This window comes from Solea senegalensis, linkage group LG3, assembly GCF_019176455.1.
Source record: "Solea senegalensis isolate Sse05_10M linkage group LG3, IFAPA_SoseM_1, whole genome shotgun sequence".
Taxonomy (NCBI): domain Eukaryota; kingdom Metazoa; phylum Chordata; class Actinopteri; order Pleuronectiformes; family Soleidae; genus Solea; species Solea senegalensis.
The window spans coordinates 28,777,172-28,793,881 of NC_058023.1; the positions used below are offsets into that span (position 1 = coordinate 28,777,172).

At 40.9% G+C, this 16,710-nt stretch overlaps 1 protein-coding gene across 3 annotated transcripts; it reads left to right on the plus strand.

Moving 5' to 3' along the window:
- Positions 1-246: 246 nt before the first annotated feature.
- On the plus strand, positions 247-15,375 carry zgc:113263 (uncharacterized protein LOC503753 homolog). 3 transcript variants are annotated; one of them, XM_044022211.1, is made up of 24 exons: positions 247-573; positions 1,785-1,987; positions 3,528-3,632; positions 3,794-3,889; positions 4,117-4,227; positions 5,471-5,594; positions 5,716-6,172; positions 6,602-6,669; positions 6,764-7,007; positions 7,152-7,321; positions 7,976-8,198; positions 8,301-8,449; positions 8,839-8,930; positions 9,248-9,405; positions 9,514-9,653; positions 10,558-10,810; positions 10,913-11,028; positions 11,955-12,189; positions 12,271-12,413; positions 13,117-13,366; positions 13,472-13,602; positions 14,043-14,295; positions 14,812-14,967; positions 15,226-15,375. In XM_044022211.1, exons 1-24 carry the CDS (start codon positions 534-536, stop codon positions 15,263-15,265), a joined length of 3,957 nt encoding a protein of 1,318 aa, XP_043878146.1. In that variant the 5' UTR covers positions 247-533; the 3' UTR covers positions 15,266-15,375. The 3 variants fall into 3 exon arrangements, with proteins under 3 accessions (XP_043878146.1, XP_043878147.1, XP_043878148.1); XM_044022212.1 differs by having other exon boundaries at positions 11,958-12,189; XM_044022213.1 differs by having other exon boundaries at positions 248-573; positions 14,812-15,375.
- The last annotated feature ends 1,335 nt before the right edge of the window (positions 15,376-16,710 follow it).

The window sequence follows — 16,710 nt, forward strand, 5'->3', positions numbered from 1 at the left end:
AGTACAAGATGGCGGCCTCTGTCAGGTAAGGTCTTACTTTAAGCTAAACTATTTTTATTTTACTTTACATTTTTATACTTTTATACACGTATACACAGTCATACATGTGTACAGTATATTAAAACACCGATGCTGAATGTCACGCAGTGGTCCTTTAAGTCTTACTGCTTGTCCGACAGCGCCATCTTTTGCCGCTTAGCCTACATTACAAGGCCGATCCGGTCTTCGTCAGCTAACCAGGAAACAAGGCTTTGCCGTGATCTGGACTGAGGCGGATGAGACCAGAAACCTTTGTTCCGTTTTTGCTCCCAACGCGAGACTTAAAAAAACAAACCGTTTCCGCAAAAAAAACAAAAAAAAAACCGCACTCACATCCAGCGGGTTTACGATCGACGGTCGCTTCCTGTGTTTTTACTAACACAGAAACGAGCAGATTTTAATGAATAGGATCCACATTTTTGTTTTGTCGAGGTCGCTACAGACGGAGGGCGACGTCGGTTCGGGGTTTTTTCGTCCTCCCTGTTTGCTGCTAAATGGAAATAAACCAAGGGAGTGAAAGTGGAAGCAGACGAGGTGCGTGTTAAAAAATAAATAAATCACAACACCAACACAGTGTCAGTCAGTGCGGGGCAGCAGTGACCTTATAATCCTGTGTTAATATTCCTACAGTGACTCTCTGTATGTGGACGAACCTGATCCACAATAAGCGTGTTAAATGTCTCCACCAGGGGGTCAAAGCTTTAGTGGAACACCCAGTAGTGAAGTGTCATATTCACTATGAATGTGTGTAAAACAGCCTTTATACAGGCTGCAGTGTAAAGTGAGCAGAAGGTGTAAGTCATGCTGAGTGAGTTCACAGTGAGTTTGGATGGATGTTGTCAGGAGCAGCAGGAGCATCATGTCTTCATGTCAGCTCTCACTTTCCTGGTCTTTCCTGGTCTTCTCTGCCCTTTGGTCAACATGTGGAGTGTTTGTGATGGAAGCTGACATTATACGTTATTATTAGTATTCTTTTTTTTATTGTATGTTATTGTACATTCAGTCTAGATCTCATTCGGTGAGACCATGATATGACCAAGACTATACCAGCACCAGTGCACCACTTCCCTTCATAATGTGACATACAGGATGTTGTTTATGCAACCTTTGCTTTTTAGGGAGAAAAAAAACTTGTATTGTCTCTATTTGGTACACTTTATAGGCTTTCTTGTGCGGTTGGACTATTTTTTTGTCTAAAAAATGCCTTTATTCCTTGTGGCATAGATTTGGTAAGATAGTTTAATGTTTTTTGACGTATTTCCAACATTATCAACTTGCTCTGGAAGTATTTATCTCATGAAACGCATTGAAGGACAATAATTGGTGGTAACAGTTTAGCTTTACTTTGCACAACTTCTTAAAATTGAAGCATGACAAACTGGATAAGTGCACGGGTCGTCTGACCATGTTATTATTTTTATTCCCCTTGTTTATTTTGCTTAGTGTTCTCTTGCTGCCCAATATATCCACCCACTGCAGGCGACATTTTAATCGGGATTTAAATAGGTATGGGAATCAGTGTCGATCAGTATTGGAATCGGTCCGATACTCGCTGGTTAGGATATCGGACAGATAAAAATGTAAAATCCAATACAATCCAAAAATCCTACATATATATCGTATTCTTCACGATGCACACAGTGTAACAATGTAAATTTACATGCATTTTAGCTGAGTCATGTTTGGGCTGTTTACTCAAGTGCTACTTTATGTTCACCACTCCTGTTTTTCCTTCTCCATTTCAGGTGATGATCTTCCCGTCCGTTACCTGCGCCTACTGGCTCCGCCCCTGCAGCTGTTGTCGGCTGCAGTGTGGCAGGTCGTGCAACAGGGACTTGTGAATCACTATGGGATGCTGGAGGAGTTTGTCACCATGGTGACGGAGCTGGTCCCCGAGCTGATGTGCTACAGTCAGAGGGCTCAGCTCATCCTGGGACTCAGAGCCAGGGTCTGTAATGTTCACCGTTCACTTCTCACACGAACATTATCTGCCGTTAGAACGGTTGAATAGTTCATTATTGAATTTATCCACGTTATTAAAATACTTTGTTATCACAACTCTCTGTCCTGAGACTAACCCATTGGTAGAATTGAGACAAACCCTTCACCTGCAGCACTAGAACTGACCTTTTGTGCAAAGTAGATGTAGTGCAGAGGGGTCAAACTGGCGGCTTGCGGGCCACATGCGGCTCCCCAATCGATTACATGCGGCCCACATCCTCTTTCTTTGAACACAGCACGTTGTTTGGTGTTTTACTCACAGTTGTCCGTGGTGTTGTTTCCTTAATTTTAGATTTATTTCTCTTATTTTGCATCACTAATATGTTCTTTTTGTGAAGGATGCATCGTTCCATATCAGAACAAGCACTTTTACTTTGAAATTCTGTGAATATTATCATGATAACTGAAATATCATAATTTTTCTCTTGACCAGACTAGATGCTCATTGGCCCCCAGGTCATTTGAATTTTTAAAAAACATACATACATAAGTCATTATAACTTAATTTTAAGTTATAGTTTGGGACCTCTGATCTACACAATGCTGAAAACATATTCTGGAATTATTGTTCAATAATTACAGTGGTGTGAAAAAGTGTTTGCCCCCTTCCTGATTTCTTATTTTTCAGCATGTTTGAAAAAAAAATCTAAACCTACATGGCCCTGTGTGGCCATCACAATGGGATTCAGGTCAGGACTTTGACTAGGCCACTCCAAAGTCTTCATTTTGTTTTTCTTTAGCCATTCAGAAGTGGACTTGGTTTTGTGCTTTGGATCATTGTCCTGCTGCAGACCCCAAGTTTGTTTCAGCCTGGGGACACGAACAGATGGCCACACATTCTCCTTCAGGATTTTTTGGTAGAATTCACGGTTCCATTTATCATAGCAAGTCTTCCAGGTCCTGAAGCAGCAAAACAGCCCCACACCATCACACTACCACCACCATATTTGACTGTTGGTATGATGTTCTTTTTCTGAAATATGGTGTCACTTTTACGCCAGATGTAGTGGGACACATACCTTCCAAAAAGTTCATGATCGCGGCATGATGATGTCTTCCTTTTTTTGGGATCTTTTGGCCGTCTTCACTTTGTCTGAAAGGGTTCTATTTAAGTCGTCTCTTGATTCAATAGGTCTGACAGTAATCAGGCCTGGGCGTGGCAAGTAAAAGTTTCCAAAAAATGTCACAGTGCATTTTATGTTAACTTTGTCTAATATTGTAATAATTGGTTAATATTGTTAATATTTGTTTGATAATCTGAAACAAAGTGTGACAAACATGCAAAAAAGTAAGAAATCAGGAAGGGGGCAAATACTTTTTCACAGCACTGTATGTGTAGCCAGAGTGTGTGAAAAAATCTATCAGGTCAAGTTGTGAGGAAAAGGTCACATATCATTTCACAGCATATCATTTACAAGCAATAATTCTAACTAATTGAGCTGTATTTGATTTGTGTGTGTGTGTGTGTGTGTGGGGGTAAAAACCAGCTGGTTCTGGAGATGTGTCGAGGTGAGAGCCAAGTGGACATGCAGACCATTCAGCCACACCTGGACAGAATTAAAGCTCCGGTCAGCACTGCCAAGGATCACTATGTAAGTGAACTGCAGCTGCTAACCAATGTTACATTAATGTCACCACTATACACTTGTTTTGTCATTTTCTTTATTAAGGGAAATAAAGACGATGTCAATAAGGTAATAGTTGCAGGAATGATTAAGTATTTATTCGGTTTGTGTGTGTGTGTGTGTATCAGGTGACCATAAACCAGGTGGAGGAGTCTGAGGTGAACTTTGTGGAGCTGGTGCATTCGCTCTTGGAGGATCCGTCGGAGAGAAAGTATTTTTTCGAGGTGAGACGCCACTCACTGCCAACATGACACGACATGAATCCATGAAACCTGAGCTGTCATAATACAAGGAAACTATTCAGCCTCTCAAACCATTTCATAATATGTCAAATTTACTGGCTCACAACCCTTTTATGGTTCTATGCATAGTATTTTTTCCATGTTTTATACAACAACAACAGTTGTCAGTCGGCCTCTTCTCAAACTCTGTCTCTCTTATGCATTTGTAGGAAATCTTCCCCGTGTATTTTGGGCCAAAGTTTGACGCAGCGCTTGAGATGCTGGTGTGGGAGTTCATATCGAGACTGGATGAGCTGCTGCCGGTTCCAGACTTCACACAGGTTTCTTTCGGCTCTTTTCACTTCATTATTATCGTTAGTTATAGTAGTAGAAATGGTCATATAGTCTTAATAGTATTGGCATCAAATGTACTTGTACATTAGGGCTTGATTATATGGCCATACTAATTTTGTTAAACCCATCTATATCAGTAAGTATCACGATGCACCGCAGTTTACTGTGGTTCTACTACAAACACAAATAAACATTTCACATGTTCGAAGTAAAATATATGAAAAGTCATTAAACTGTATGTTTTGGGTCTATTGTTGTATTTCAAAGTTAGCTAATTATATCAAGACATTATACATTAGGGCTGATAGTTTAATAATTTTAATCAATTTGAGACAAAAGCAATTAGCTGTTGGTATTTTTACATTTTGTGCTGCCACAATTAATAAATTAGTAAGTGATTACTAAATTAATTGCCATTTATCCTTAGTTTAAGTTGATCTTTATGAAATAAAATAAATAATTCTGTGAATCCAGCTTGTTAATATTTATGTTCTGGTTCCAGTGCTGCTCTGTGACCATAAACTGAAAACATTGTGGACTGAACAGAACAGATGAAGACATCATCTTTTACAGTGTTCAACTTTCCTTTTTTAAAACCTTTTTATATAGTTCTAGTTATATAGGTTATTAAGTTAATTTCCAAAATTGTGTTGTTGCAAATGTTGATGGACAAAAAACCTAATTAATCATTGAGAAAATAATCAATCATTCATGTCCTCAATTTCTCAGTTGTGTCATGCTCCATCTTGCTTTAAATCTAAAAGTTTAATATTTAACCGAGGCTGGTTTCCTTTGCCTTCTGTGCTTCAAAGGAAAAAAAAAAACGAACGTATAACAGTGACAGTCCAACGCGAAATAACCGTGGAACGAATCCTGACTGTGGCACACGTGTCTGGTGTAGAGGCTCGTGTTTCTGCACAACTGACCCAGAAACAGATGTAGAGGACAGGGTGAAGTGGACGCCGGTGCAGCTTCTCAGTTGGCCTTCTTCTCTCTGCCTGTTGTTGTATTTACACTAATACGAAGCAAAGCTAGATCAGCAAAAAAGACACACTATGGGGAACCTATGTAAGATAATGAATAATGTGTGTACTGCAGCAGGTTCTGATGTGATGCAAAGAATGTAACAAAATAGGAAAACACTTAAAATTCTCTATTTTTACTCTCAGTTTTAGGTTTTTGTTATCGTGCAAAACAAAGAGCTCAGGGTAACTTGATCTCTCTTCTCAGTTGACAGCTTTAGTCGGAGACGCTCCGTTATTCCTCGACGAATGTCTACAATCGTTTTACCCACGAGAGGACATGAAGGTCGTCCTGGAACACCACAGAAACCTGGGTCATTTTGAAGAGAAAGGTACGGTAGCCTCATGGTGGTGCCATATGTTTGTTTTTTGTTTAATATGTTACTTTTAAAGGATTTGAAAATGTTGGACAGTCTTTCCTCCGTAAATTTAAGTCCCCACTCTCAACTCTAGATCCCAGATTTTTACCGATGGACGACTGCATCCTCTCCTCTCTGTCGCTACCTCCTGGGACCAAACCCATCACAAGCCTGCCTGATCCCAAAGCCTCAACTTCTCCAGAGAGCAAAGGAAGTGCCGGGGGTCCCATCAGCACGGGCAACCTGGAGAGGGCTTACATGAGGAGCCTGGAGACAATCAGACAGAGACTCAAGGAGACGAACGACACTGGTGGTTGGCAGCTGCAGGTCAGAGGCGGGAAGGAGAGGAAAGGGCAGAGCGCAAGTGGCGCACAACCATGTGACGAAACCATAGACCTCACAACGCCGACTGAGATCGGAGACTCGGAATCGACAGCCAACGGGGACAGCCACAGCTTGAGAGGAGCGCGGCTCTTCAGGAAGAGGAAGCTGAGCGACGACACAGACGTTCCCGCCAAGCAGTCAGCGGAGATGTCGTCTTTATCTTTCATGTGAGACGTTTTGAAAGCAGGTTTTCTTTACTTTTTGTCTTCAAAATTCATCCATGCCACTTTATGTTTTCAGGTTATCCACTCGTCTGTCCATCTGTTGTCCATTTCATTTTTCGGTAGCATGATATCTAGGAAGAACTGATTATATTTTGGTGGTCAAAGACTCCTCCTCCTTTTTTAACCACAGAAGCTGTTGCTCTGTTCGCTTTAATTGATTTAGAAACTAATGGAGACCTTTAGATGCTGTTTTTTACTTAAGTTGTCCCCTGTGACTTTAAATCTGTTCATCCCTGGATCCCTTTTAAGTCTTATGTTCACATCATGTTCCTTTCCAACCTCAATACAAATGTTTCATACTCAAACTCTGTGACATGGGATCAGAAAAGAAGTTTTTAAATGTACTTTTGCTGTGTTTTTCCATCTTTACAGGGATTCCTCACTGGATGATGAGAATTCCGGTGAATCTCCTCTAATCTCAATACTGGGAGAATATACAGGTTTGCCCATTGTCTATGTTTGCATCCATTAATCCACACAGTTGTAGTTGTCTCAACTGAGAGCCTTAAACTTCCCCCGTTTTGTTATTTTTAGATCCTCCGGAAGGTTCTTTCCCTGTGACAATAGATACAAAGGTTCCCTGGTCGGAAGAGGAGACGCTCCAACTGCTCGACATCTGGGGGAAGGACTCGGTGCAGCGGGCTTTAAAGGGCTGCTTCAAAAACCGGCACATATTCACACAAATCGCTCAGAAGATGGCGGAGAGGGGCTACATGAGGACAGTGGAGCAGTGTCAGACGAGGATCAAACGTCTGAAGAAGTGTCTCCGCCAGAATAGGTGGGTGTTGACATGACACGATTAAGTAGCTCCCGTCGTTACTTTAAAATTTGTCTGACAATCTTCCATCCGTCCATGTTCTACCACTTTATTTGGTGATTTTTGACACCATGGTTACTCGAAAGTCTTCTGCTCCTCCTACAGAGGGAACTCAAAGCTGGAGGGTAAATCTTACGAGAGGCTAGAGAGCATCCTCAGCTCCTCTGTTTCTTCGGCGGTTCCTGAAGTCACCTACGATGTGGAGGAAGTGGGCGATGAAGATGACGGCGATGACGAGTTGCAGTTTTTGGGGCACACGAGCCAACCAGAAATAGGTACGCTGTCACTGTCACAAGAGGAATCTCTGCCGAGATACCCTCTAAATCAGGGATCAGCAAGTAAATCTGGTCGAGGGACAATTTTTTTTGTAAGCAATTGAATATTTGGGCCAAAACCACTTCACCAGATGCCTTAAAACGTCTTCAGTCAGAAACAAAAAAACACATTTGCTGCCTTAAACTAACAATAATGTGGACGTTGTCTTTAATCACCAGCTTGTTACAAAGTCAAATGAGTGTGAAGCACATATTTGTACGGTTGATTTATTGTGCATCATTTCAATTTTAAGAATTACTGCTTCTTCTTTGAGCCTAACATATGACGGTAGTTATTTTTAGGGACATTGTCTCCAAGACAACAGCAGTGTTTTTCATTTTTATTTTTAAAACCAATCAATTAACTGTCAATTCTAGCAGCAGAATCTATTCTATATATTTTTTTTTCTAGAATAAAAGGTCTGAACTTGATATGAAATTTAAGATCTAAATCATCTGCCGGGCCAGATACTGATGCTGGCGGGCCATCAATTGCTGACCACTGCTGAAATCTGAAATCAAACATTTATTTATTGTTGCCGTCCTGTTTCAACCATAACATATGTACATTAGTACAATTACAAAGTAACCTGACAATATTACACATATCTAAAGGAACCAGAAGTGTTCCGTGGTCTGACTTGGAGACGCTGACCCTCATCAACATGTGGGGTGAAGACAAGATGCAGCAGGACCTGAGGGGGATGCACAGAACCGGACACATATTTTCCATCATATCCAACAAGATGGCCACCCAGGGCTTCTCCCGGACACCGGAGCAATGCCAAACACGGCTAAAAAGACTGAAGTCGAACTTCAGACAGTGCTACCAAAACAAGTATGCGCTTTTTGCAACAGAATGAACTGAATTAAAAGAGGATTGTTTTATTATATTGATGCATTTTCTGTTCTTTTCTCTCTTTTTTTCCCCATGTTGCAGCTTGAAGGGACAGGGACACGTCGAGTGCAAGTTCTACAATGAGCTGGGAAGAATTTTAGTGAAGGACTTCAGTCCGGCGCCACAGTTCCATGACATACTAGGAGAGCAGGAAGACTTCGATTTGCCTGCTTTCTCCCAACAGGAGACTGGTAAACACACTACTATTCTTATTCTTTCCAGCCATTCTGGCAGCAGAGAAGTCCAATGCCTGTTTTAAGACTATTTAGTTGATATAATGACTTTATCTAGTTAACCAGAAAAGAAAGAGCCAAAATCAGTAGTGAAAATATCAGAGAAACAAAAAAAAATATACGTATTTGGTTGATAAAAAGCTAAATTCATAATGTCATCTTGAGTCTGTTCATTTATCTTCATTTTTTGTCAAAGGTTTGTGGCTTATACTAAAGAAAACAGTCAAATTCTATAGTGGCAGCAGTCACTCAGCACAAGAAAACAATGAAATTGCAATTGAAATGGGTCATATTAATTCATATTTAGATATAGTTTATTTAATTTTTTTTTTTTTCTGTCTCTTCAGCATCTGTTGTGGGATTTCTAGAGGACAGGAAGAAAGTCCCTTGGTCCGACAAGGAGACGATCATCCTTCTGGAGTTATGGGGAGACCCACAGGTAGAGGACAACGTCATGATGGTTGTTCAGCATTTTAAAGGTCCAGTGTGTAAGAACTGGTGACAGTAGGAGTCCTTAGCTTAACCCCTCCCTTCACATCAGGGAACTGTGGTGGCCTTCACACACCAGAAAGGATGTAGTTTCTTTGACGTTTAAAAATGGTGGTTTGTCTGTTCAAGCTGCCGAAGAAACATTGGTGCGTTTTATTTTAAAGCCTTTATTCAGTCCGAAAATGTTACACACTGGACCTTTTAACACTTGAATTCCTAAGATTAAAACATATGGGTGATTTGATATGAACTCCTACTTTTGTTTAGGTCCAGAAGAACCTGAAACGCTACCCACATGTCGGTCATATTTTTGCCCGAATATCCGAGAAACTCGCCGAAAACGGCTACTCCCGCAGCGCAGAGCAGTGCCACACGAGGATCAAGCGGCTGAAGGCCAACTATCGCCAGTGTCAGGAGAACATGAGGTAAGAATGACATGGGAATGTCTCATTCACAAGTTCCTCTCTGCTGCTGCCGCTTCTGCTTCTGCCGCCTCAACAAAAGTGTATTCATCAACCGTCTCTTGTGTGTAGCTCAAGTGGGACGGTCGATTTTAAATTCTACGACCTGCTGGAACAAATCCTGGATAAGCAGCCGTCGACGTCCTCCACCGTGTTAACGGACTCTATTGAAATATCTGAAGACTCCAATGGAGAATCCGTGACAGAGACAGGTAAAATGTCCTCAGTGCAGCAGATACACAGACACCTGTGGTGGACATTCACTAATGTGTCATCAAAATCATACCAAATTAAACTGTACTTTGGATCATAATGAACTATTTAACCCTTAAGAGTTCCTAGGGACATTTTGTGCCGTTCTGTTTTTTTTATTGTTGAATGAATATAGCTCAAATTTGCCAGAGGAGAGTTGTCATCTTAGTTCCTTACATTAGCCTAAAATGTCACCTTTCCAAACACAGCTGTAAAAACATTATATATTATATATTTAAAACGACTTCAGTCTGAAAATATACATATCAGGCTCCTGTGCTTGGCCAAAAAAGTAGTGGGAGTAGTGTAAACATAATGGCCTTTAAAGGGTTAAAATTTCAAAAATATTATTGATTATTGATATGTTTTTACAGCAGTTTTTGGGAAGGTGGCGTTTTCTGCCTCTAGGAACAAATAAGTAAGTTTTTTATTTTTTTTTAAATCTAATACAGCAAAAAAAAAATAACAATGCATCAAAATCAATGTTTCTGCCAATCGTTGACCCATCCCAGGGCCTAATAATAATAATTATTAAATTCTCCTTGAAATATATTTAGTTTTTTTTCCATAACAAAACAGTGTAGTTGTGTAATGGCCTTTTAAAATTTAAAAATTATTTTATTAAAATGCAAGGTTTAAGTAGCTTTAAAAGATTGACTAATTTAAAGTGGAAAAAAATATTAATTTTTGGGAAGGTGGCATTTTCTGGCTCAAGGAACAAATTAGTGAGTTTTTTAAGGAACTCTTAAAGGTAAAACTCCTCCACTTGAGGCAAGACCTGAGTGGGCATTCTACAAAAAATGCAATTTTTAAAAACTCTATCTGCGTGGATAGTGACTCATACTCTCATGTTTCTGTGATAAGATGGCGAAATTGGCATGTCAACAGAAAAACCAGCATCTAGCACATGGTCAGACGAGGAGACCCTGGCACTTATCGATATCTGGGGCGAGGAAGACGTCCAGAGGGCACTGAAGGGATTCATCCACAACGGCCACGTTTACGCCGAGATTTCGGAGCGAATGCAGGATCTGGGCTTCACAAAGACCTCGGAGCAGTGTCGCTGTAAAGTCAAGGCCTTGAGGAACAACTTTCGACAGTGCTACGACAAAAAGAAGTGAGAGAACTCTTTTCTTTTCTCTTTGCCTGTGTTTTTATATGCGTGTGTGTAAATGTGATCAACATCATCATTGTAATGGGTTCTGCTCATCTACTGTAGGCGTGGGAAAAAGGTATATTATAGATTCTACAACAAGTTGGAAGAATTCCTGGGACAGGAAGCAGCTTCTATGGATGAGTACGATGAAGGGGACGAACCAGCTGACCCGGACCCAGGTAAAGAGATTCTCATTAGGTTTTTAGTTTTATTTCCTTCATTTCACACACAGAAATAATACAAAAAAGAAAAAAAAAACCTCCTTCCTCGCTTCCTCCTACCCTAACGAGTGGCCGTACACTCTGGGTCTTGACTTGAATTGATTTGAAAAGCATAAGTGATGGTGCAGCAGAAGGAATTAAATAATATTAAAAAACAGGAATACAAATATTGTTTGATCAATATTGTACAGGTTTCATAGAGACAAGTGAATTAGTGCTTACATTACATTACATTACATTACATTACATGTCATTTAGCAGACGCTTTTATCCAAAGCGACTTACAAAAGTGCATTTAAACATTTGGGTACAAATAAGAGCTAGAAGTAAGTAAGAGCTTCAAGTAGATCAAACTAAATAATGTGATAAATCTGAACTCACTCCATATACAAAGGAACAGGTTTGAATGGATTTTAAGATTATTTTTTAAAAGCTCTAAATGGTCTTAGCCCCACTTATTTATCAGATTTGCGCTCGAGCAAACGCGTCGTCTGAAATACGCTCTGGTATGAACCACAGAGAACCATCAGGTCTTCAGGCAGCAGTCTTTTAATTATATCCAAAACTAGAACCAAAATGTTTCTGTTATTATGGTCCTCATATACACCTTTTGTGTCCTTAATCTGTCGTACCTCATTTATTTATTTACTTATTTTAAGTACCGATTAACTTATCTATTTTATCACATTTTTATCTGTTACAATTTAGGTTTTTAATTTCCGTGAGTTTTTGTGAGTTCCATGATAGCGTTTCCTATACCAGCCATGTGTCGGCTGAAACGGGTTGTTGGGCGTAGGGTTGCTTTCTTTGATTATGTTTTCTAAAAGAGAGTGTTCAGCATCTTTGGAAGAGTCTTAACAATTTCTGAATCGCTTGAACTACAGCAGGTGTGGACGGCGGGAACGCGGTGTGGACGGAGAAGGAGACGGCCGCTCTCATTGAAGTGTGGGCGGCCGATGACGTGCAGCACAGCCTGAAGACCTGTATCCGCAACGGGCACATATTTGCCGACATAGCTGTGAAAATGACCGCGCTGGGATACGCGAGGACGTCGGATCAGTGCCACTCCCGGATCAAGAGGCTGAAGAAGACGTACAGGCGTCACTGCAACAGCCGCAGGTAAATAAAACAGACAACATACGTGATTGTTTTGAGTGGACGAGCGGTTTCTCAGCTGACGTTTGATTCCTGTTTTTGTAGAAAGGGAGGACAGCCGGCATTGTTTCGATACTACCGCCTTCTGGCACCGGTGCTTGGTGACATCTCCGCGTGTGTGGATGTGGACATCGATACCGCTGCTGACGACTTACAGCCATTTGTGGACACGGATGTTTTTGACTTGTGTATGTTCAGATATCGTCAAAATCCTTGGTTGTTCAGTGCTCTTGAGCTCCCTTGTCAAAACAGGCAACGAGACATATTGTAGACCAGGAGGAGAAGGTTGGCTCACATTTCAAGGCTACATCCATACGTTTACACTCAAATGGTGTTTTCAGTTTCTGCGTTGATACCGAACAGGAGGTTTATTCTCTCCTCTACAGTTGACTGCTTCGTTTGAAAGAGTTAAATAACAAGAATCAACAACGTTGACAAGTAGATAAAGGATTCTTTTTTTTAAATCAAGATCACGGCTGATAAAATCAGTCAGGGAGTAAATGTAGGTAACTGCTTCATTGTTTTTGTCTATATATACTGACATGCACACCTCGCGTTTGCTAATGAACCCCGGATACACACCTGTAGCAAAATGTGTGTATTTTCAAACGGAAAAAAAAACAACCAAAGAAGGAGCAGTTTTTTTGGAAGTTCAACTAACAACGTGACCTTCTTTCTGCCGCTACTGAGCAGCTGTGTTGTTGCTTTCAATAGGAACTTACACATCATATATATATTTACTGTATACATATGTATATATACTGTATATATATATATATATGTATATATAAACCTAAATATCCTGATATCTTGTGATGCACAGTGTCTTATTTTGCACTTTTTTGTAAAGAATAAATACACTAACGAGGCCGTCGTTTCCTCCCGTTTTAGTCGAGCAGCCCTCAACCAGCCACACGCTGGCCGACATGAGCAGGAAGATGGCCTGGTCGGACCAGGAGACTCGCACGCTGCTGGAGCTGTGGGGCGAGGACGGCGTCCAGGTCACGCTGAGAGGCTGCCTGCAGAACAGACACGTGTTCGAGTACATCTCCGAGAAGATGGCCGACCACGGGTTCATCCGGACCTCGGAGCAGTGCTACACGCGCATAAAGCGCCTCAAACACGGCTTCCTCCACGAGAAGTCAGTGAAGGCAGAAACCGTTTGCTATCGTTTGTCATTTATGAAGCAGCCAGTGCAGTGGTCAATAAATGTATAAATGTAACTATTTTTTTATTTCACATTCAGGAAGGACTTTAAGTTCTTTAATGAGATGGAGGAAATCTTCAAAAAGGAGTTGAAAGTCGACGACTCAGCCGCCGAAATACCTACTCTAGAGGAGCCGGAGGACCTTGTGCCTGAAGTGACACAGAAGAAAGGTGAAAAGAAATAACATGAGCTCTTGAAACTTTCTTCATTTTACGCCACTGGACGATATAAGTATAAACATTTGTAATTACTCAGCGCATGTTTGGGTTTTTTTTAGATCAGTCACAAGGTTTTTCTGCTTGCCTCTAATCAAGTGCTGTGTACAGATTAGTTTAAATTAGATTAGATTGAGCCAGCAGCATAAAGTTAACGGGTAGATAGTTTCATAAATGCAAAGAAATACTAAGATTTGAGGGCAAAAAATGTTTTTAAAAAGTAAGTTTATACATATTCCTAACTATACATTCCACATTATGATTAGTAGGGTTGTGTATATATAATATACACATTTCTAAGTACATGATGTGCAGTGTTGCAGGATAATTGCACAGATTTATACTAAAACAGTATTATTTTAATCGTGCCGCTTGTTTGTGAACCTGCGTCTTAGCCTCCTCCAGTAACCAGTGGGTGGCCGACAGCACGAAGCTGCCCTGGAGCGACAGTGAGACCAAGGCCCTGCTGGACATCTGGGGGAGCGAGGAGACCCAGGAGAACCTGAAGGGCTGCACGAAGAACAAACACATCTTCATCCAGATCTCTCAGGTCATGGCCAGCCAAGGCTACACGCGCAGTCCGGAGCAGTGTCAGACCAGGATAAAGAGGCTGCGGGCCAATTTCAGACACTTCCTGGAGGGCAGGAAGTAAGTTTGGAGCGGCGACAAAAAACATTATGTGCTTGAGATTATCCGCATTCCCAAGCTTCCTCTAGTTGTACTGTAGTGGGGGCACCAGGGCATGTAAAACCTCTCAAATCTGACTTGATTTTAAAACCATGGGACATAACGACCCAATTTTCAATGTTTTAATCCTGAGAAAGCACAGACTAGATGATCCAGTCAAGGGCGCAGGACCACTCACTGAATCAAACGATTTCAGGAATTTGCCAAATTATCCTCTCGTGTGGAGGGTGGGGCTTAAGAGGAGTGGAGCAGAACAATTTTGACCAAAAGAGTGAAGAGGCATATTAAACTGGCGCCTTATCTCTCACTCCGTTTCACTCTAATTTCACTTTTACCGGCGTCTGACGTTTCATGTCACAGCGGCGCGAGTAGAGGTCTTATTCCACTCTGTCTCTCATAGAGCTCGACTTAGTGAACCTTAATGTTTAATTTGTTTGGTCACAAGTCGTGACCCCCGTTTGTGTGTCCTGTTCACAGGGGAGAGAAGCAGGAGTGCAAGTTCTTCGAGCAGCTGGTGCAGATATTTGGAAGCAAGTACATGATGACCTCCGACCCCGTGGCTGAGGATGCAGCTGACGTTGAAGGTGAGCGAAGGGAACACTGTTGTACTGTTGATGTCACACCTGGGGCTTGGACCCCAGGTTGGGAACCATGGCAGTAGAGGAATAACTGCCAACTAGTCCCCTTTCTCTGACGTGCCAATGGTAAAATAACAACAAACACACAAACGGCAAGTAAGAAAAGGCCACAAAAGATCCAAAAAACAAAATGTAACTGATCTGAGAGACGACAAAGAAGAAAAGACTACATCAAATCCCAAAGCACGGACAAATAAGTCTTTCTACGGTGTCTCAGAAGTGCAAATCACAACAACAAATAAACAGCCAAGAAGAAAATGCCACAAAAGATCCAAAAAATCAACATCAAATAAAGAAAATATAACCAATCTGAGAAACAACAAGGAAGAAAAGACAACATCAAGTCACAAAAGCAAAGCCAAATAAATCCAGAAACACAACAATGAGTTTAGCTACCAGGAACTCCTGTGCCAACTCCTCCCCTCGTCTGCTCGATCTTAACACAGCGTCATGTTTACACTTTAAAAACTGAAATGTTTCTTCGTCGATGTTGACCTGGTCAGTCTTTTTTTTTTTTTTTTACTACATATATATATATTTAATTATTTTCTACCGCAGCTACACGTGAGTGAATCGAAGCACACGCAACAAAAAACCAACACTGTAACCACACTGTGCTTTATTTTTATTTACTTCAAGCTGTTTTCTTTGTAAAGTCTGAACGCTGAGCGGTGAATGTTTGTGAAAAGAGGATTTATTTTTAAGTTAATTTAGGACTTAGTTCTCGGTGTGAACGGAAAACTTTTTTTTTTATTTATTTAAACATAATGTGCTGCAAAATTTCACAATTAAAAAAAAAAGTTACACTTCAAATGTTATGTTCTACAAATATGTCAGATTTTTGTCGCATCCATTAAAAGAAACTTGAGAAGTATGGCTTTCCGTGACTTGCTTTTTTAAATCACAAATGACGTGTTTAATCTGTGAGATTAACAGTGACATGCACAGAAAGTGGTCAAATTATGAATTAACCGTTAGAACACAGAGGGTATAAAAATGTGCGACATAGAGTTTTTGTAACTCTATGCAATCAAATGTCTATTTAATGTTTATTATGTCAGATGTTGTGGCTCTTGGCGGGGAATTGCTCAGTGCAATGCTAAATGTGTCATTATTCACGTTTCTCAGGAGTGACATTATCTCCAGCCTGCTACAGAGACATGGAGGATTAAGCATATTAAAGTGCGAGAGGGGGTGAGAGATTATATCATACATTTACTTCCAGGGTTTGTGATGTTGGATCACACAGAACCATCAGATCATTTCCCACCTGACTGCCCACGTGCACCTTTTAGTGCCGTTTGCTCTGCAACTTGCAAATGATGCCCTCTAGGTGGTGCCAGTGGACAAGAAGCAAAAGGTGAAGCAGCGAGGCTGGGTCCACTCTGGAGTTCTCTCTCTTCTGTTGTCCATTTACAATAACAGTGGTAGTCATACATCCAGCAGAGAAACACTGTGAAACTGTCACTGCTCTAAACCCACTCCACGTAAAACACACACACGTTTGTGCAGCATTGAGAGTGAGGACCCGCATAGACATAATGCATTCTCTAACCTCTTACCTTAACCTTAACCATAACCATCATAACAAAAAAACCCTAACCCTAACCCTTAACCGTACCCCCAAAACCCCTTTAAAGATGTGAGGACCAGACAACAACTCCCTATGGTTGATGTATTTTTTGGTCCTCACAAAGCAACTAATACAAGAACACACATGTCAGATTTAGACATGTTA

Coding starts and splice junctions, on each gene's coding strand:
- zgc:113263 (XM_044022211.1), top strand. CDS start 534: ATGGAAATAAACCAAGGGAGTGAAAGTGGAAGCAGACGAG. Junction 8,931..9,247: donor AGTTATGGGGAGACCCACAG/GTAGAGGACAAC, acceptor ACTTTTGTTTAG/GTCCAGAAGAACCTGAAACG. Junction 9,654..10,557: donor AGAATCCGTGACAGAGACAG/GTAAAATGTCCT, acceptor TTCTGTGATAAG/ATGGCGAAATTGGCATGTCA.